Raw genomic sequence first — 22,895 nt, forward strand, 5'->3', positions numbered from 1 at the left:
TAGTTTAATTTTATGTACTATTATCATATACATTTACACCAAACATATCTGACTATTTTACTGCAACAAGGTGTCTTTAAAATTTTAGAGATATCATTTGTTTTAAGGAATTCCCAAAGGATAAAGGGCTATAATGGCCAATATTGGCCTCATTTTTGAGAATTTTGAGCCTTATCTTCCAAAATTGAAAACTAGAATACAAAAATAGTAAACATTAGCAGAATGGTATTTAGCTATAGAAAATCTACAAAAATGGCAATGTTTTGATTAAAAAGATTATAAGATTCTTGCATGAGTTTATGGTCTTTTTAGACAAGTTTTCTAATGTCCCCTAATCTCTAAATAAACTATAACAGTAACTATAGATAGAAGATAAATTTCATCAGCAATATCAGATTGACAAAGATAACTCAAATTATCGTTTGCTGAGATCAGTTTGTCAATGAGTAGTTTTCATATTTTATTTATTTATTTTTGTTACTTAAAATATCTCATTTTGAGTATTGCACCTATATGACAAATCATTATTGAACGTTTAACGTTTAAATATTAGTTTGTGAAATTTATAACGTGTTGTTTTAATTCTTAACAGCACTGGGTCGATACTTCTGCTGGAGGACTATCAGTCTCCGAGGGTATCATCAGCTCAGTAGTCAGTAAATGATTTATAACAAACCTTTCTAAAAATGTCTGTAAGTACTCTTAAAAGGTTTCAACTCCCTCAGGCAAAGTTGACCTAAGATAAATTAAGCTTTTTGATGTCCTGTTTGGTCATATAGATCTTGAACTGTTTAGGCTATAATAAATTATTGATTTTTAAATATTCGTTTCTGATGAAGTTAAATCCAGAAAAGTGCTTCTCGCGCATGAAAATTACGTGTTTTTTAATTCTTTCCAATCGTGTTATGAAGCGTAAGAGGCAAGTTGGTTCTTGTTCTAATACATCTGTTTGTTTGTGCAGTCTGGAACCTGAGAAAAAAAACATCAACAGTTTACAGTCTTCCGGTTTTCCTGATGATGGTGATAACGACCAGGCAGAAGGTACTTTATTAAGCAAAATATAAAATAAGGTAAACTAAAGCAAACAACGATATATTAAACAGTTCTACTTTAAGAGGAGTAGATAGAAATATATCTTTAAATTGCTGATCAATAAAAATGTAATGTCAGGTATGCTTAGTACCAAAGGATTTCAATGATAGATAGAAACGAATATCTGTGAGGCAATCTTTAGACAAACACGTTGGATAAATGACGAAAACCGGATGGGCGTACGGTACCTTTAATCTATCAGCTTTTTCAGATTCTGAACTGAATAGTATTTTTTTTTATCCAATCAGAAACAAAAAATCATTAACAACAACGTTAACAAAGCCTATTTCTGTCAGAAAAAGTAATATAAATAAAAACAAAGATGTCTCCCTGCACTGAAAAAATAGAAGCAAACAAAAATGACAAAGATGAAATGATCTGACAATAGTTACTTTTTTATATAACTGTAAGGATGCCCGTGTCTATGTTAAGACACCGATAACTTAAACAAGAGGCAATATATTACAGAAATAAATCAGAATAGCGTTGGCACTGAATGACTTTATGTTACAAATGTACATGTATATACATTCTGAAAAGGAACAGTAAAGAATTTTTTTTTGGGTCACAGCTATCGAGAATTTCCAGGTCTCGAAATTTCAAATTTTTTCAATACATTTTTAATTTAAAAATCATGATCATCAAACATTCTATTAAACACGATACTTGCTGTTTAGACTTGATAAAGTCATAGACTATATTGATCTCTCATTTCGAGATTCTGTAACTCGTTATGTGCATCCATTTTCCTCCATAAAAAAAAAACAGAACAAAAAAAGTACAGACAGAGCAATAGCAAATACGGTATAATTAGGGAATTGTGGTATGATTGTAAAAAAATAATAAAAAATTCCAACATGACCAAATGAAATGGGTGTAAACAACTATTTAGTAACGGTATGATTTTCCTTGAAGGACAAAACTTTTAACGTTCTGGTAGTCTTTAAAAAGTTCCAGTATTACAATATTTGAAATAATTCAAAGGGAGAACCAATGATAAAACAATGAATGAACGCAAATATTTTCAACAACACATAACCAACACTGATTAATAGACTCCTGACTAATAGGAACATCAAGAATGTAGTCGGGTTGACTTTGCCGGTAGGCACTGAGTTCAACCTAACTTGCGATCTGAAACTTAGCTGAAACTACCATAAAGTTTAATTTAAACAAGAACTGTTGGTTTGTATGTATTATTACTTTGATATACGTGTAAAACTTTATCACAAAAACCATTCTATCGACGCTTTCAACAATGTGCTATACACACACCAACAGCGGGCTACAACAATTGGAAATTTTAACGACATTGACTGGCTATACAGGCCTTGTACGGTCGGCCCTGGCTTGCGCCTTTTGAGCATTAAATAATTTTATTTTTACCATGTGGTAATTGACATAATTTAGAATGAAAAATAAAATTTCATATACTTAGTATATAAAAAAATAATAAAGAGCAAAAATAAGTATATTACATTAATAAATTAATAAAGAAAGAAAGGTATTTGAAAATGAATAAAATGAAATAATATAAAAATGATTTTTTTTAATAAAACATAAAATAAAATAAAAATATACGCAAAAATAAATAATTAATAAACACGGAGCCACCAGAAGTAGGAACAGGAGGGAAGCTAGACCAAGCAAACAGCAGTGAACGGCAGCAACGTTGTCATGGTAGTTCAGCAGCAAGTAAAGAGCCGATAATTTTGATATGCCAAATTGTGTATGTGAATTTAGTTGCCAAATATTTTGTATAAACCGAAATAACCTAAATTTTTGAATGTGAATTTTGCAAAAATAATTAGTAAGATGTTTTGTATGTACTTAAAAAAATGTGAAGTAAATAAAATAAAATAGAACGAATAAAAAACTAAAGGGTGTATGTAAAATTTTGACTGCTTTGTGCTAGTGCTACTTATATTGAGACTTTATAGTGCTAGTAAACTGAAACGCTGTCCGCAGGAAGACAAACGCCCAACGCTAATTAAAACTGGGTTAGCGCAATTCAGTCACCGGGCTAAACAACCCCTTCAAACTAAATTTTTAACCAACTTTTTAGCTCACCTGGGCCGAATGACTTCTTTTAGTGAACCACTGAATGGAATGAAACTAAACATGGCATGCATGTTTCTTATGAGGTGCTGACCAAGTGTTGTTATTTTGTAGCTGATCCATCACCAAAGATGGCCGCCAGCGGGGGACTTAGATTAACATAGGACCCTATTGGAAATGCATACAAATGACTTCTTTTAGAGAACCGTTGAATGGAATGAAACCAAACATGGCATGAATGTTCCTTATGAGGTGCTGACCAAGTGTTGTTACTTTATAGCCGATCCATCATCCAAGATGGCTGCCAGCGGGGGGTTTAGTTTAACATAGGAACTTATGGGAAATGCATACAAAAGTATTCTTTTAGAGAACCACCGAATGGAATGAAACCCAACATAGCATGAATGTTCCTTACGAGGTGCCGACCAAGTTTTGTAACTTTGTAGCCACATTTTATATGATTTCAAAAACCCAAGTAGAGTCAGGTGAGCGATACAGGCTCTTGAGAGCATCTAGTCACTTTTGTTGTCTATACAATTTCATGATATGGCATGATTTTATATTACCACATGTCAGTCCTATCTCCACACCAACCTAATGCAATGGCCCAAGTTGCAAGCGATGGTTATGAAATCCCAGCTCGGCTACGTACCCTTCACACCCTAGTCATCCAGTATGCCTCACAAGGACGATACGAAGTAGCAGTACCCCTATGCCAACAAACATTAACAGATTTAGAAAAGACCAGCGGCCACGATCATCCTGATGTAGCTACCATGTTAAATATATTGGCTCTTATATACAGGTAAAGTTTAAGATTTTAAAAATATTGCTGAAATGTATTAAACAGTTATCAAAGGAGCCAGGATTATAATTTAATTCGCCAGACGCGCGTTTCGTCTACATAAGACTTATCAGTGACTAAAAAAGCCATTATAAATGTTTTTTAAAACTACATTACATTAGATGCATTGAAAACATTAGTATTCTTATGTTTGGAGCCATACTAATTTGTTCCGTGGTACTCACGTCTTCAGATCATGTGTATAATTGATTTGTATGCCCCAGTAAAGGTAACAGGGCATACTGTTTTTAGTCTTTTTTATATCAGGGTAAAGTTTTGGTTTTTGTTGAAGATAATTCAAAATGAAGTTGGCATAATATCAACTTGAAACTTAATACCTTGTTCATTATAACATGATATATCTAAGATATATGCCAGATTAAGATTTTTGCCCCATAATCAGTATATATAAAGTGCGAATCAAATTAGATCATTTTCACTGTCGTATGTGACTATGCCTATTGTAGAATAAAAGATCATGGGAAAATTGTATTTGTTTACGTTTCGAAAATACCAAAATAAGAGATTTTTAACTAAGTTTAAACAAATTTTCATTGTGATATGTCTTTTTAATGTACAATAACAGTATTTAACTGCAAATATGTATTATAAATGCAACATAATATAGAATATCGATCATTAAAAGCGACCCATTTTAACTATAGATGCGATGAATTATCACTGTATGTGCAATTATTTCTGATGTAGAATTTTCGAAGATGCGAGGAATTTTTATTGTAGATTAATATGATAAATGGACTTGCAACAAATGAAAAAACGTAGTTTTAAAGATACTTTAATTTTTATATCTATTCATGACTTTTATATGTCTATAAAGACTGGCTGGCCATTTATACGTTTTCCAACAGTATTGGCATATGTGAACTGTATTGCCATGTTTGCCTGGTTTGCGATTCGCTAGGCCTTTTGTAGTTGCAAACTCCTGTAAACATAAATCACACTGCTACTTGTTGTTGTTTTCATTTTTGCAACTTGGTGCAAGTTGTTTCAAATTATTTTTGTACACAAACTGCTTCTCGCATTTCCTACATTTATACAGCTGGTTGTTCAGGTGTTTGATGACCTGGTCATCAAAGTGCTGTTTTTGTAGAATTGGGCAGGTGTGATCATGGTGATTAAAAGCTACTATTACTTTCTGCATATGGTAAGCCAGACCAGCTCTACTTTTGAAGTGTTTGGAACAATCAGTACAGATCAGGCCTTCTCCATGTCTGAAGTTTTTATGCTCATTGAGAAGTGCGATGTCTTGAAGTTTTGTTCAGACTGATCGCATTTGTGTTACTCATTAGTGTGGATCTTCCTATGCCTGTACAAACTAGCTACCCATTTAGTCTTGAAAGAACAAGAAGTGCATTGGTATGAAGACCCCTTCTTAACTTTAGATGTTTTGTTCTGGGATTCATCTTCACTTGCCTCTTCTACTGTTGAGCCATCAACTGCTTCAATATCCATATTCTGAAGGAAAGACAGTTTTTGGTAAAAGAATTTTCCTTGACTCGGTTGTTGCTTGCATGTTTTTTACTGTATAAGAAACAAACTTGAAAAATGGTCCAAAAATTTAAAAAAAAACATATTTGGATTCAACCTATTTAAGAATATTTATTCAAATAAAAAAAGTTTAATTTTGAACACTGTGGGACAAATAAAAACTGGACCAAAAATAAAAAAATTTAACTTCACGGTTAGATGTAGCATATTATATCTTATTAACGGCATTTTACATTTCCGCAAATTGGCATTACTTATTCGGAAAAAAGATGACGTTTCCGCAAATAAATATCTTAATTTTCCAGAAAAAAGTAACTATTCAGAAAAAATAAATCATTACTTAAAACGTAGTATTGGGGTTTAAAAAAATTAGCGGATATGCAATACGCCCCCATTGAAATAGGTCAAGAAGAAATTTATAAAACATATTAGAAAAGTAGTGTGTTTTTATCCCTTTTAGTCCGATACCATTTCGGTCTAAGCTACAAATGTACGTATTTAGTGATGAAGTGTCTAATGAATTGGATAAATATAACCAAACATATATTCCGACGAATTAATAAGAAATTTAATGAAATAAATAGTAATTGTTGGAGTTAAAATCAAACTTTCCCTCAAAAAGTAAGCATTACCAAATCATTTTCTTACTTTAACTATTGTTTGAGCAGGTCAGCTATATTAAGACTTTAATATAGAAAAAAATCATAAAATTTATACAGTGAAAATGCACTGCGTATACAATACTAATGAATCGCCCTACAGTGAAAATGAAAGTAAAGTATCATTATTCGACAGTAAACATGACTCGCATAAAGAAAGTATCATAGTGGAATTTAGTTCAATATGAACAAACTAAATGACGAAACCTACATGTATTCTACGTTATCCAACATTAATAATTGTGTTGAAATAAACATTTTTCTGCATCTACATCTTCCCTGCAAGTTTTTGACAACCTGCACGATCTGTTCGTGAAACGCCCTAAATATTAATCTATTTTTGTATATATTTCACACCTGAATGGCCCCAGGCGGAATAAAAACCATTCCGCATATCTTACATTGTCTTTCTTGCATTATTCATTTCCAAATATATACTTTTGAACTATTTGTCCTCATTTTCTTCAAAATTCATCAATTTTTTGTCTGAATATTTATCATTCTACATCAGAAATTTATGGCATATACAGTGAAAATGGAATTTCAGGATTTGCACTTTACATACACTAATAATGGGAGCAGTCTTTAAAATATTATTTAAATTGGCTGAACGGTCAACATTTTTTTCTCTGTTTTAGATGATTATAGATTTTTTTTTATGTTTTTGAACTTAACATATTTTCTAGTCTTTTTCCTGTCTCTGGGTAATAATAAATCACAAATACTGTGTACATAGCTATGTTCTTAGGCAACACTAATGCCTTATTACATTATTAGTTCTGTTTCCTCATGACTGTAACACATGTGTAAATATAAAAAAAAACCAGCGGGTTTATAGTTGTACATGGTGGAAAAAGCAAATACGCGAATGAAATAAATTTATTAAACGCTGAAATTTGTGAATAATAAACCTATCACAAAGCATCGAAAAATTTACAGTGTAACCTTTTCTGTTAGCACAAATTGGTAATGCTAAAGAAAGAACATGTATATCAGAAATATTTAAAGGATAAATGCATTATCAACAGCAAGGAATCTGTAAAAGTCGACCAGTCATTATGTTGTAGGCAAACTGATATAATACTTCTGAATCAGTTAATTTACAACATATCACAAGGTTTGTACCTCTGGTGCTTTTAAAACTCACTTCATCAGTTATTATATATATGTAAAAATGTTATACACTTTTACGTAAATCAAATGTAAATTTAGCAGAACCATTTACATATGGTTGTTTGATCCAAATCTCATAAGACTTTGTTTCTCTCCAGAATATGTTATTTTATGTAAACATGTATGAGCTGTTGATCTTCCCTTTAAACTGTTGAAAGAATATTGATTGACACAATCAATATTGTTGGACGCAACACAAACTTAAGTTTAACACAAAACTTAAGTTTTTCGTAAAAATCTTGTGATCATTTTTATTTGATTTCAAATCAATACGAAAATAAGTTTTTCTCCTTTCTGTAAAACATCATAGTGATATTAATGTATTCAATGTGTGATTTGAAATTTACAGAGACCAAGGAAAATATAAAGAAGCTGCAAACCTGTTGAACGATGCTTTATGCATCCGTGAGAAAACGTTAGGAAATGATCACCCAGCGGTGAGTTCTTGTACTGCATGTATAACTAATGTTGGTTCATGTTGTACTACACCACCTGTACATTGTCATTCTCTCGTATTACTCAAGTTATTTTCATCTCATTAAGACAGCTATTCTTTACTTCAAATATCTTTTCAATTCAAGACGCCAACAATTTCTGGTTCCTCTTAAACTTAATTACTTTTTTGAATTCTTTAATATTACGAATTTGTTATTTGATACCGTTTCATTTTTTTCTCTTAAATGGGCACTAGCTGCCAAATTCATGTTCACCGATTTGACTTAAATTCTCATATTTTATTTATAGCAATGTAAAACATTTTTCCAAACTATCAAAAGTATAAAATAAACAATTCACAAGACATCGTCTCAATAAGATGTAGCTTCGTTTCGTTTGAATTTAACCAAGACGCCATATAATTCACTATCGAGTTGACCTACTATGACCAGATAAGCGATGTTAACATAAACATAGATATAAATAGATTAAGCAACTCGTGCAATTTGATTTTTATAGGTCTATCAATTTTTTTATTATAGAGTAAAAAAATATGTTTATCGTCGTTTTCCCCTTTAAAAGAATAATTTTGTGTGGATCGAATCAGTTAATCAAATTATTTACCTTTGTTTCACTTTTAATGGTGACACTCTTTTCTTTTAAAACCCGTACATGGACAATGGATACGATATCATATCTCTTCCTACGGGGTTAAATTGGAGTTCACATGAATACGGATTTAATGAGATCGAATTAATTCATTTTCAATGTTTATTAGCTTAATTTAACAAAATTGAACCATTTTAGCTAATTAAAGCAAATTATTATTTCACTATTTCACTTTCATTAATGATTGAACAAAAAACAACATACTAGCAACGAAATATATATATATAAAAAATATACTTTTGATTTTTTATATATTTCGTTGCTAGTGCCCCTTTAAGAAGACATTAATCAATCTATGCACCTCTTTTCCTGCTTTATAAAAAAATGAGCCGTTATTTTTGTCGTTTGAATTGTTTTACATTTGTGATTTCGGGGCTTTGTATAGCTGTCTATGTGATATGCGCTTTGTTCATTGTTTAAGGATGTACGGTGACATATACCTGTTAATGTATGTGTCATTTAGTCTCTTGTGAAAAGTTGTCTCATTGACATTAATTCTTTTTTTATGTAAATCATTTACTATGCAAGACATTCTGAAAGTATTTATCTCAGCACAAATTGTTCTCTGTTAAAGTATGAACATTTAATTAATTTTTTTAATTGCAGATTTGCACTTACTTTCTTTGAAATATTTTGTTTCCATTAATATATTCTAACCAATGGAAAACTTTTAAAGAAAAGAGTAAAAAATTGTGTAAAAATTTTATACAATGTACAGGTGGTGTTACGCGGATTACCTGTTTATTTTTGTGTTTATTTGGACTATTTATTATTTTGTACTCAATTTATTCAGAGAGCTATGGTAACCTATAACAACTGATGTTGTTGTTAATTTCTTAGAGGTGTAACACTATTATTGATTTTCCCTTATTAGTCTTTGTTTAATTTGCATTTTTCAAAAATAGTGCAAAATTTTTTCTTTTTTTCAAATAAAGAAATAATTTGCATGAGTAAAGTTTTATCCTGTCCAGTACTATAGAAAAAAATTACATAACATTTCATTACATATAAGAAAATAACCATCACTGGAAGTAAACCGATGAAATTTCCCCCTTTTTTCACTTTAGTACACGCTTTAGTAACCATGTAAACTCAAATTTCCAAAATATTTCTTAGAAATCCCAAATAAAAATATAATGGTTCTTTGAGATATCCAATATTGTTCAAATTCAAGGGAATATTTTTTCGATCTATTTACGTACTCAAACGGATGTGACCAACTATGATTTGATGGTATTATACCTAGCAGTGATATTGTTGTCTTTTTTCAAAACTACCTCTACCCTTTTTTTTGGGGAAAATGCATCGGTTTATTTGGAAATTGGGAAATTTTTAATAAGAATTAATAGTACTTAAAGTTGAATTTTAAGCTTTATATAATTAATAAGTCAAGTCATAACAGTTCATGTTTTTAATTTTTAATGTTCAAAGCTCCATTTTCCTGTCCTTCAACCCTTTGAACATATCAACAAGCTCATTCAAGTCGTTGTCATTTAAATGATGATTGAATGAGCAAATTCTCATGGTTGCATCTAGATTTCGCTGAGTCATCCTATTCCTTTTTGGAGTAAGAATGTTTGACATTAAGGAGAAGCTTCTCTCTACTACTGCAGTTGATGATGGTATACACATGCAGTAGTAGTACATCTTGTACACTAGAGGGAAGCACTCCTTCAAAACATCATCTCTCAGGAACTGGTTGTATACTGCAGAGGTAGTAGTATGTCCATTTCTTCTGTGAATTGAAGAAAAATACATTTTATTCAATTTAACTTTACTTACTTGTAAAACTAATAAAGATACTAGTTACAGTGACCTCACTTTCAGCTCAATATTTAATTATTTATTATGTTTTACAATTTAGTCCATGAACTTAACATTGACAATTGAATTGGAAATGGTAAAAGATAAATTGCTGATTTAAAAAAAAAAATAGAAATCATTTAGCTTTTAAGCACTGCAGTCAAATAACATAACATAACACAGTCAGTTAAAGTTTAGTTTATCATTTAACCAGTTAAAATATCATCAATAAAAACTGCATGGTTGTGATTGGATTGTTCACAAAACTTAAAATTGTCAAGTCAAAAAGTTGCTGCTAAAATAATTACATATCATATGGTAACTACTTTTAAAGATCAATAAATTATATGAAAACAATATACCTGTCTGGCTAACTGTGATAAAGTTGTATTAACAATGAGTTGTTAGGATATAACATAACTGTAAAATTAAAAGAAGTGAACTAACAAATTAACATAACAAGAAAATAAGAAAAATAATGTATAAGTATTCAATGTCATTATACATGATCATGTTATATTAATACATAAACTATAATTTAATAAACTTCAGATCATTTGTCACTGATATTTAATTCTGTTTAAATTCTTCTTATCTAAATGAATATACTTTTAATTTCAAATAATATTATCAATCTACATTTCAAAATTCAGATAATCATAAAAGAAACAATTTAAATAAACAACATTATAAATACAATTACATTTATACCCTGAAAATAAATTGTATTTATAATGAAAAAAACAAACAACATGCATACTGAAATATAAACATTAAGAAAACAATAATGAATTGAATAAATTATTTGAGTGACTGCCTTGGTATACCTTAGCATAAACAGCTGAACTTTAAAACTCTTCAATTGGGTCTCAAGATCAACAGGATCAACAAGGCCTGGTGTGTTGATTGTGTGTCCTTTAAACTTGTCCTCCTTTGGGGATCCATAGAAATTTACTAATCTTGTAATCTCAGTCTGTAAAATTAAATAACAATAAATAATGATTATTAAAAACCTGAACTACTAAGACTAAAAGTTTGTAGATAAGGTTTCAATATCTCAATTTCATTTTCTAACTATGTTTCTTGCAGTTTCTTGTCAGTGAGACACAATAGTAATATCTTAAGAATAAAAATTACAGTAGAGTGTAATAAATTATTTTTTCAAATCATTATTATTTCAATCTATGATAAGATTAGATAATATCAAATTGTTACCTGTCCATATTCTCGAAGCTCAGGAATAGTTTGTGGCAAGTTTTCAGGGTGCAAGAAGCTAAATCCAGTCAAGACGGGTTCTCCAGTACTAAAAGCATCTTGTACTTCCTGTACCAAACTGTAAATTAGTGGAATACCTGTCAGTATAAAAAGATACATTTTTAGAAATATAATATGCCTAACCGTTAGTGACTTTGTATACAGCATTTTTTTCATAATTCTATACAAGTGGAAAACAAAGTAATAGATATTAACTAGATAAAAACATAATTAAAAATATATTTAGATTTGACAAATGAATAAGTACCTGTCTTAGTTAAATACTCTTGTGGAGTAAGTTCAGGGTCTGGTCCCATCCTCATTCTCCTCCCCAATACAGTTCTGTCAGTTATCTCTGCAAATAACTGCTCACATTTAGCAAATTCTGTATCACTGTCTACCAAGTTGTCCATATTTTGCTCATAAATTTCAACAAGACCAGTCAAACTATCTTCTGTTGCTCTAACATGCTGTGGAAGGGAGGTAAAGTTGATATTTTCTGCTTGAAGATACAAAGAGAGTAAATTGAGAGGTTTAAGAATGTCGCACAAAAGCAATATGGTGGCAACCACAGTCTTGTTTGTCAATATCAGGCGTAAACCGTAGATCTCTGGTTCCTTTTTGTCAGCATAAATTGCATCCAAAGTGTCCAATATACACACATATCTGAAAGAATAAGAATCTTTTTTGTCAATAATTTGCCGTTTAAAACATTAATTATAAATGGCATTGTGGTTATCAATATTAAATAGATATAGGAAGATGTGATATGAGTGCCAATCAATCATGAATGAGACAAGTTAACTCTCCATTCAAGTCACAATTATAGAAGTTAACTATTCTAGGACGTCAAAGTATGGATCTATATTAAATATAGTAAAAAAAAGATAAATGAGAAACACTTAATAAGAAACTCATATAAACAAATGACAACTAACTGTTAAACATACATGTATATAAGTCAATTTTTATTGATCCCCACTTGAAGTTGTTGTAGTGTTATTGTGACAATGTCATTGATCATAAATATACATGTAATACTAGTTATGAGATCATATTAGCTTTCATAAAATAAAAGGAAGTTTATTTAAATTATAATTACCTTGAAACAAATCTAGCAGAAGCATGTAGATGAGATAACCACCGAGTAGCAGCTGCTTTTATCACAGCGAGAGGTTCATTTCCATAAACAGTCTGAATGTTTTTGAACACGGCCATCTTCTGCGGTGAATATTCAAACATCTTCCATAGAGACAAAAGTGCTGAATCAACATCCTTCAGAATTTCAAACTGCTTAATTAGATGTGCAAGACAAAGAGCAAGTCTGTGATTCCTTCAATTGATGTATACTGCAAAAGGGCTGACATGGCGTATTCTCCTTTGTAGACCTGAAACATAAATTATGTCATGAATAGATAATGATAAATCAGATATGTTTTTGAAAAAAAATAATCAAAAAGTTATAACTAAAGGAACAGATATACTACTAGTAATAGTAAACAAGAATGTGTCCTCAGTACACGAATGCCCCACTCGCACTATCATTTTCTATGTTCATTGGACCGTGAAATTGGAGTAAAATCTCTAATTTGGCATTAAAATTAGAAAGATCATATCACAGGGAACATGTGTACCAAGTTTGAAGTCGATTGGACTTCAACTTCATCAAAAACTACCTTGACCAAAAACTTTAACCTGAGGCGGGACAGACGGACGGACGGACGGACGGACGGACGAACGAACGGACGCACAGACCAGAAAACATAATGCCCTTCTACTATCGTAGGTGGGGCATAAAAATTCAATGTGTGGATGACATGACTTTCAATGCTTTACTATTTTGTTTCTTAATCAGTCTCACTCTGACTCTGAGTCTCCCTTCAGTTTGTGTAACTTCATCCCTGTTATGCAAGTTGAATATGTTATCATTGTTATTGTATACTAAATTGTGATTAAAATTTTCAGTGACTGACACTTGGACGTCACAAATAATATGTGCTTTAAAATACAGGTTTTTACATGTAAATTTTTTGCTCTTATCTTTTATTTCAACATTTATTTGGAAAAGGGGTACTTCAAGGAACCAAGGTTAACCTTTTACTTTAAAACTGTTCATGCTGGGATTGATTTTTTAAAACTGAATATCAATTTTTTTTATAAAGTAATAATAAATTAATGGGCATATATATGATAAGGTGAATCAAATTTGAAATCATTTATAACAAAATGAAATATAGCTTAGTACTAACCTGTTCTTTCCCCACTCATGGTATTGCACCCGTCAAATCCCATGAAGCGGATCTTTTCCATCAAAACCCCTTTAGCAAGCAAGAATGTTTCAATAACATTCATGATAGCTTCTGCTGTCATTCTGCCTAATTGGGCAAATCCCAGAAAGTGTGTCTTTACCCCCTCTTCATCATTGACTTGAAATCTAGCCATTATACTCAGCTGGCTCCTGTGAGCTATGTCAGCCGACTCATCAACCAACAAGGCAAATTCTTTGCCTTGTAAACCTGCTATAAGCTTACGTTCAATTAAATCAGAAATGCACAGAACCATCTGCATAACACAGTCTTGTGACAGATACTTTACTTCAGATGAAGAGATATGTTGTTCCAGGTCTTTAACGCCCAATGTGGCAATAAATCGAACCAACTTTTCCGTGTTTTTACTAGCTGCCCACTTTTGCTTTATAAGAAAGTCTACACACTGAAAAAGTTTTTTCACGACAGAGCGATTTTGATCTTTGGCTTTTGCATCTTGGACTCGTAATTGACGACTGACATTGACATTTGATTTGGAAAAAGAATATCTTTCCACAGAAGATTGGTGACACACACTTTCTGCATGGGATTCAAGCTGCCTTGTTGGGTGGGTACCTAAGATAACTCCTTTGTAGACAAAAGCCCTTGTAGATGATGATGAAAGTGCAAATAGCTCGCAAATTTTACACATAAAACCATTTTTGGAATGAGAGAAGTAAAGCCAGGTATATTTGTGCTCATATTTTTGAGATGAAAATTTTCTTTGATCAATCTTTACAGACTCAGTCTCAACAGGACTAACACTTTCACAGACGCTGACAGCTGTTGAAGTCTCAGAAAGAGCTGTTGGTGCAGAAACTTTCTCAATTGTAGACTGATCATTAACATTATCAACATTGCCATGATAACTGTTATTTGTTTCATTAGTTTTACAAACTTCTTTAATAAGGCAGCAACCATTTGATTTTCTGGGGGGGGGGCTATGGTTTTTTTGGGGAAAAAAAGTTTGTTTCCAGTTTTTGGAGAAAAAAATAATTTGTTTTTGATTCTGAGAAAAAAAAATTGTTTGTTTCACCCTCAGCTGCCACTATATGTAATGCTAAAATTGAAAGAAAAAAATTGTTTTCGACTTGTCGCGAAAAAAATAGATTGTTTTTCGCCGCAGGCGAAAAAAAAAATTGTCCAGAAAAAAAAACCATAGCCCCCCCAGAAAATCAAATGGTTGCTGCCTAATATATTCAATAGCTTTAGCAACTTCCGATTTTATTTCAGATGATTCATCAGTGACTTTATTAACTTTATTAATTTTTTTGAACACATCTCCAATCTTCTGTAAACCTTTGCCGTCTTTTTTACTGAGTTTTTTTACGTAATATTTTGAATTGTGAGACATTCTTAACAACTGGAAAGGAACATTCGAGGGCAGGGAAAGAAACGATACAAGATTAACCAGAAAGGAACATTAGTGGGAGGGGAAAGAAACGAATAGAATGACGGTACATACACGTGTTTTACACAATCGGAACTACTCGGCCTTTCTGGTTGCACGAAGAAATATTATTGTACTGCATAGCGAGAATGGCCGAGTAGTTACGATTGGTGTTTTACACAAATCATTTTACAAGCACCCCAATGATCAGAATCAGAATCCTTGATCTCAAAAACGCTTTAATCATATCAAAATAATAACATGAATACGAAATTTACACATCATTTCTACAAATGCAATCACTGTTTGGGAAAATGTACAACTAATTGGGAAGAATTTCAAGCCATTTTTTTTTGTAATTGGGAATTTTCTCTAGGGGAAAAGGCCGAATATCGGCGGTAATTTGAGGCTAACAATATCACTGCCTAGAGAATACATGATATTTCAATGTGTGCAATCATTCATGTTTTAAAATTGTTTGCTAATTTAACTTCTCATTTAACAAGGGGAAAGTGGGGGCCTGAAATTTATAAAAAAATAAAACTGTAGAATTTTTTTTTATTACCATTTATCTATTATGGATTAAACTTTTTTTCATTTGTAAGAAAAATTGTATATGTAGATGTGTTTTGTTGAATTTATTGTCAAAGCATGAATTCTTGTGTTAAAATAGTTTCAGTTTAATGAATATAGTTCTAAAAGTATACATAAAGTTTGCAAAATGTCTAACAAAAATAGCTTTAGTTGTTAAGATAGTTAGATAAATCATTCTGCTAGACCTTTTTTATATGCATTATCCTTTTTCACTTTAAGTTCCCTGCATTATGCATATTTAATTGTTTTTGTTGAGACTGTGACACAGTGACGATGGCTGTATCCGTATTTCGACAATTTTACCTATTCTGTCTGTTTTGTTCACGCAAATAAATAAAATGGAAGTGAATGCAACTGTCGTACAAGTGAGAGGTTTAGCACTATAAAACCAGGTTCCACCAACAATTTCTACATTTTAGAATGCCTGTATCAATTCAGGAATATGACAGTTGTTGTCAATTTGTTTGATGTATTTTATCGTACGATTTTGGCATTTGATTAGTTACTTTCCGTTTTGAATTTTCCTCGGAGTTCAATATGTTTGTTGTTTCACATTTTTTACCTAAATCTCTGGGTAATTTCAACGGCAATAAATTATCAAAATAGTTATAAAATTATCTCTACATTGGTGTGGAAAGGAAATCCAATGACTAAATTTTATTGTTGTTATTTGGGACTGCACTTTATTTGACATACAGATTACAAATTTATTTGAAATTTTGTTTAAAGGGATTAAATATTGCCCTTAAATTTAATTGGTTATTCGTAATTTTCATACACATGTTTAGTATAATGGAACAAATAGACGCACTTGTATACACCTGTATATATTAAACCCTATATACTTAATAATTTGAAAATCATTACCCGTAATTTGAATTAAATTATGTGGACTGTCAAATAACAATTCTTCAGTTATCACTGATATTTTGCAATGTATTTGTTCCTTTTAATAATGTGTATGACCCATTAAAAAAATGAAAGTGTTCACTCCTGTTTTGAATTTGTTACAAATCATTTTACAATGTCACTACAGGAAATAGGAAGGTGCAAAATTTAATTCAATCTATTCTTCATTAATTTACAAAAGTATGAGTTCCTTAAGTTAAAGGTTAACAACAAACTAGGAAACAAAAAGCATATCACCGTGTAGCGGGTTATTTTCGCGGGTGTAAACTTTCGCGATTTTTATTGAATAAGGTAAACGGATTATTTTAGCGGTTATTTTAGAGGATTCAATGTATTCATCAATATCTTTTCATGGGCATTTTTAAATTGGCAGAATTTATTTTGGCGATTTTGTTCTACCCGCAAAAATAAGCGAAAATTTACACCCCGCGAAATTATCCCGCACTACGGTAAATGACTGAACAGTGGAAAACAGTTATGCAGTATTTTGGTATAGGGAAGACTTTGGATCTTGAAATATTTTTGTCTTTCTAAAATCAGTTGGCTGGCTTTTACTGGGATAAACAATTGACTAGTTGTACATATTCTTTCAATCAGAACATTATACTATGCATTTCTTGTTTAAATATGTCATCTTATTTCATTAACAATTTGTTCATTTAACAGGTAGCTGCAACATTAAATAATTTGGCTGTGTTATATGGCAGGAGAGGGGAATATAAAGGAGCAGAACCTTTATGTAAACGTGCTTTAGAAATAAGAGAAAAAGTGAGTATTAGAAAAGTGGGGCTGTGAAATATAAAGAATTAGAACCTTAATGTAAACGTGCTTTAGAAATAAAAGAACACGAGAGTATTGCAACATAAGTAACACGACGGGTGTAACATGTGAAGCAGGATCAGCTTACCCTTCCGGAGCACATGAGATCACCCATAGTATTTGGTGGCGTTCATGTTGTTTATTCTTTAGTTTTCTATGTTGTGTCATGCGTACTTTTGTTTGTCTGTTCGTGTTTTTCATTTTTAGCTATGGCGTTGTCAGTTTATTTTCGATTTATGAGTTTGACTGTCCCTTTGGTACCTTTCGTCCATCTTTGACATAGTGAGAATGTGCAATATAAAGAAGGAGTACTATTATGTAAACGTGCTTTATAAATAAGAAAAAAACCCGTTATTAATGACATAGTAAGAATGTGAAAAATGAAAGTATTTTCTGTTTGCATGGAGCTGTCAAATTGATTATATTCAGTTATTACATTTTATTCAAGCGATCAACTTTTTTTATGACTGTAAATATATAGACAATAACTGTGTAGTGTCTTCAAATATCAGCTGTATTTGTACGACGCTAGGAAACAAGGTGTATGCGAGCTTTTAGCTTTTACACCTGTTTCGAGTAGATATTTGAAGACACTAAACAGTTATTTTCGAGCTGATATTTTCTTTATCCTGCAATTAATTCTGTATATCATTTGTGTTTTGAAAGACGCAAAAACACATGTTTTGCATTTATTTTCGATTTGAAATCCCTTGAGGCCCTTGTAGTAATAGGAAACAGTAATTACATAATCAGCCGAAAACGGGTTCGCAAAAAAAGAATCTGGAATGGTCAACAATAATACATCGCTCAAGGTGAATAATTATCTATTTTAACATAACAACCTAGCCGAAAACGGGTTCGCAAAAATAGAATCTCGAATGGTCAACAATAATACATTGCTCAAGGTGAATACCTATCTATTTTAACATAACAACTAATTTCAATAGTAAAAACAAATAACAAGACATTGTCCAATTTGAAACAGGAGTGTACGAGTTGTCCTACGTCTCAGATTCGACATTCACTAAACATGCATGCTGAAATTGACATGGTTGATTTTGTTACACAATCATACACATTCAAGTTTTGAAATCGATAGTTGTCATCGTAGATAAGACTGCTGTTCATGTGTGAATGTTATCGGTAAATTTGTGTGATTCTTATTGCTCCAAAGAAATGTTTGAAAACAAACAGAACGTATAAAAGAAATCGTTAATTCGCAATTAATACGTCACTGGAATTCGACTGCAATACACATTCTGAGGTCACGCAGGTTCATACAAACTCAGTCCGGCACTGGGCGAACTTTTAAGCGATATCTAGATATAGGAAGATGTGTTGTGAGTGCCAATGAGACAACTCTCCATCCAAATAACAATTTAAAAAGTAAACCATTATAGGTTAAAGTACGGCCTTCAACACGGAGCATTGGCTCACACCGAACAACAAGCTATAAAGGGCCCCAAAATTACTAGTGTAAAACCATACAAACGGGAAAACCAACGGTCTAATCTATATAAACAAAACGAGAAACACGTATATATTACATAAACAAACGACAACTACTGTACATCAGATTCCTGACTTAGGACAGGTGCAAACATTTGCAGCGGGATTAAACGTTTTAATGTATAGTTTACAAATACAGCATAGCGATATCTGAAGGGCTGTATCTGTATAGTAGAACACCAAATTGCAGGTTAAATCAAAAGCATATTATATGTTATACAAAATATAAAATTTGCATTTGTAATTAGTTAATTCAAAAGTGAGGATCCCACAAATTTCTGTGAAAGATTTTAAAATGTATGATTGCAGTGTATTTTCTTTTGACTTAATTAAAATTAATATAACAGTTTTTTTAATCTTAGATATGAAACAATTCAATCAAAAATCTTCAAATACTGTATTTTTTATCTACTGAATGTAGATATGTAGATCTTTTATCAGATAATGAACTTTCTATAGTATGTTTAAATACTGGGAACATATAAACTTTTAACATTGTATTTACAGGTACTTGGTAAAGATCATCCAGACGTTGCCAAACAGCTTAATAACTTGGCTCTTTTATGTCAAAATCAAGGAAAATATCAAGAGGTAAACGTTTTCAAATAACTAACTAGAGTGTCATTAACATTGTATTACATTCGTTCGACAAATATTTTGAGCGTCACTAATGAGTCTTATGAAGACGAAACACGCGTCTGGCGTACTTAAATATAATCCTGGTACCTTTGATAACTACACCACTGGGTCGATGCAACTGCTGGTGGAGGTTTCGTCCCCGAGGGTATCATTAGCCCAGTAGTCAACACTTCGGTGTTGACATGATTATCAATAATGTGGTCATTTTTATAAATTTTCTGTTAACAAAACTTTGATTTTTTCGAAAAACTAAGGATTTTTTTATCCCAGGCAAAGATTACCTCAGCCGTATTTGACATAACTTTTTTGGAATTTTGAATCCTCAATGCTCTTCGACTTTGTACTTGTTTAGCTTTATAAATGTTTTATATGAGCATCACTGATCAGTCTTATGAAGACAAAATGCGCGTCTGGCGTACTAAATTATAATACTGGTACCTTTGATAACTATTGACCTGAATAACTAAAGACAAAATCCACTTCCTATCTTACAGACATATTAATTATTTATTGATATCATTGAGTGTTTATTAAAATATCCTAATGTCTTATAAAAAAGATGTGATATTATTCCCAATGAAACAACTCTACACAAGAGATTAAATGACTCAGAACTTTACAGCTATAGGTCATCGTACGGTCTTAAAATAAAGGGCATAGCCCATATCGCATAGTCAGCTATAAAAAGATCCGAAATGACAATGTAAAACAACTCAAACGAGAAAACTAACAGCCTTTTATTACTTGATTTATTTCACTTGACTGGGCGGGGTTTAAATGGGTTGCTCATTTAAGACAGTCCATCCATAGACAGGTGTGTCAGGATAAACTCATCAATGAAGTGTCTAGTTATTCGTCCCATATCATACACTCTGTGTATGTGTATATTTGTTTGGTGACACTGATAGGTGATTAGAAATCAATTATCATTATAACAGTCATCATCCTTATCACACACATCTTCAAATAGACTGTCCAATGCAAATTTAATCGTAAGCTCTGCCTGAACATTTGAAATAACGTTGGTAATATCTGTACAAAAAATGAACGAAAAACAGATAAGTTACACATAAACAAACGACAACCGCTGGATTACAGGCTCCTGAATTAGTTTAAACATATTTATTTATAGTGGATTGGGAAACAAGTTTTGCAACTAATATTAATCCCTTCCACTTTGCGGGTGCGAGTGCTGCCATGTAGCGGCATTAGCCTGCTCTTTTTCGAAATCTACAAGGATGTTTTTAACGTGCAAGAGATATGACTCTGGACAGGCACATACATAGAGAATGCGGCGGGGTTCAACATGTTAGTGGGATCCCCCCTAACCTGGGACACTGGTGTAACAGCACAACATAAGAACAAAGTATAAAAATCAGTTGAAAATGACTTAAGTTACCAGACCGGGCCGGGTGCTTGTACATCCCAACAAACAAAAAGACACCAAGTACAGATCTGAGAGTAATCGCAGTTACTGACAGCTAGTTCAAAGCCACTAACAACTAATGAAAGAAATATTGCATCTAAAACAATATCATCAATCAGTACACATCCAACATTCAATGGATCTAGTGTAAAGATATCATAAGCAGTCAGAGAAAAAACAGGACCTTGTGCAATGCCAAGATACAGGTATCGACAGATTGTAGATCCATGAATGTATATACTAATGATATTAGTTTGACTTAAATTTACTGATAACAAATTAATATTAATACCAATAAAAACAATATTTAATGATCTTATTATGGTGTTAACAGCTGCCTAATATATGACATATTTGAAGATTAAGTAGAAACACAAAATTACAGAAAATAGCAAAAAAATGTTTCTTTGATTTATAATAATATCCAGGTGTTTGATGACAATTTGTTTTACATTTTTTTATATCTTAAAGAGATTGAAGTATGCATCAATCAGGCTGCAACCCAGTGACAAACATACTGGAAATCATCTAAAAGTCAGTGTACTGCCTCGGCAATGGACAGTTTATTCATGTATATTCTTGTACCATATTAGGTTAAGAAACCATATGAACGTGAAGGTTACCTTTTTATCTAGAAAGAAATCAATCGCTTTTAGCCATCTTTAAATTATATTTATGTGTTCTAAAAAGCATTTCGAAAAATAAAAGATGATTGTTATGTTCTGAGAATTCCAATAAAAACAAATCCTCTCTCTGATACGTTGCACATGTGTAAAGACATGAAACTGTTCATATTGAATTTTTTCTTCTTTCTTTGTATATTGTGGTTTGCATGATTTTGATTGATTTTACAGGTTGAGCATTATTATAGAAGAGCTTTAGAAATATATTCGAAACGTTTAGGTACAGATGATCCTAATGTTTCTAAAACAAAAAATAATTTGGTAAGACTTTATTTAGTTACTATCTTCTACTTTTGCCTCTTCGTAATTTTTCATATGTTGTGATATCTTATATTATTTCTGAATCTTTCCTTTTCTGTTCAATTATTTAAAGTGTACAAACAGCATCTTTTTCATAAAACCCATAATAATTCGTAACACTTTTTTTAAAACTGAATTTACTTCTTTCTCTCCGAGGTATTTCCCCTGTTCTAGGAGCATGTATGTTACACAAAGACAGACGCTACTAGTCGGATATTCAAACTCCTTTAGAAGAAGAATAGACAGTGGTGTGACACGGATTTAAAAAGAGTGGAAAACAATCAACTGATTAAACACATTTCTCCGAGTTTGTTACATATACATTTTGTCTTTTTTTTAATGGTGCTAGTTTGATACAGTGATCTAAGTCGAAATGATTAGTGAGAGTATTTCAGTGGCAATGCACCTAGTTGTCACAAATTGAAGAAACACGCATGAGCGCGGCTTAAGATTAATTGAACTGTTTATTGTTCCAACACAATACACTATTACATCAAGTCCTATAATATATGAACTCGGGGGCATTATTTTCTATTTTTTTTATTTTTATATTAAGGTCTTTCCACTGACCTATTGTATTTCTTCTGATTATTAGGTCTTTACACTTTTCTTGGAAAGACCTTTTGCTTTTCTTCTGATTTTTTTTTCTGCAGTCTGAGATGTTTTTGTTTTGTTTTACAACATATAGAAAGGATTTTTGGCATATTGATATCGTACAGTGATGGGGATTTCAAAACTCAACCTGTGTTACCTAACACCTATTCTTATAGAGTTTATCTCACCGCATCCCCTTTTTCTTGTCATTGTTATTTCTCTAAATAAAG

At 31.7% G+C, this 22,895-nt stretch overlaps 2 protein-coding genes across 4 annotated transcripts in view; one reads left to right on the forward strand and one right to left on the reverse strand.

The window, feature by feature from the left end:
• The window catches only part of LOC143069419 (kinesin light chain-like), a 78,156-nt gene that overhangs the window by 17,129 nt on the left and 38,132 nt on the right, over positions 1–22,895 (forward strand). For all 3 annotated transcript variants that reach the window (XM_076244037.1, XM_076244036.1, XM_076244038.1), the window contains exons 3-8: positions 962–1,041; positions 3,727–3,955; positions 7,685–7,772; positions 17,362–17,463; positions 19,531–19,614; positions 21,943–22,032. In XM_076244037.1, the coding sequence (XP_076100152.1) occupies positions 962–1,041; positions 3,727–3,955; positions 7,685–7,772; positions 17,362–17,463; positions 19,531–19,614; positions 21,943–22,032 (673 nt within the window). The remainder of the gene's footprint in view (positions 1–961; positions 1,042–3,726; positions 3,956–7,684; positions 7,773–17,361; positions 17,464–19,530; positions 19,615–21,942; positions 22,033–22,895) is intronic.
• LOC143069418 (uncharacterized) lies at positions 9,842–14,125 on the reverse strand. The gene is made up of 6 exons (XM_076244035.1): positions 12,599–14,125; positions 11,765–12,162; positions 11,458–11,594; positions 11,070–11,215; positions 10,605–10,662; positions 9,842–10,174 (listed from the first exon to the last, which is right to left on the reverse strand). The coding sequence occupies exons 1-5, from the start codon at positions 12,736–12,738 to the stop codon at positions 10,647–10,649; spliced, it is 837 nt and encodes a 278-aa protein (XP_076100150.1). The 5' UTR covers positions 12,739–14,125; the 3' UTR covers positions 9,842–10,174; positions 10,605–10,646.

The sequence above is a fragment of the Mytilus galloprovincialis genome, chromosome 3 (genome assembly GCF_965363235.1).
Source record: "Mytilus galloprovincialis chromosome 3, xbMytGall1.hap1.1, whole genome shotgun sequence".
Lineage (NCBI taxonomy): Eukaryota > Metazoa > Mollusca > Bivalvia > Mytilida > Mytilidae > Mytilus > Mytilus galloprovincialis.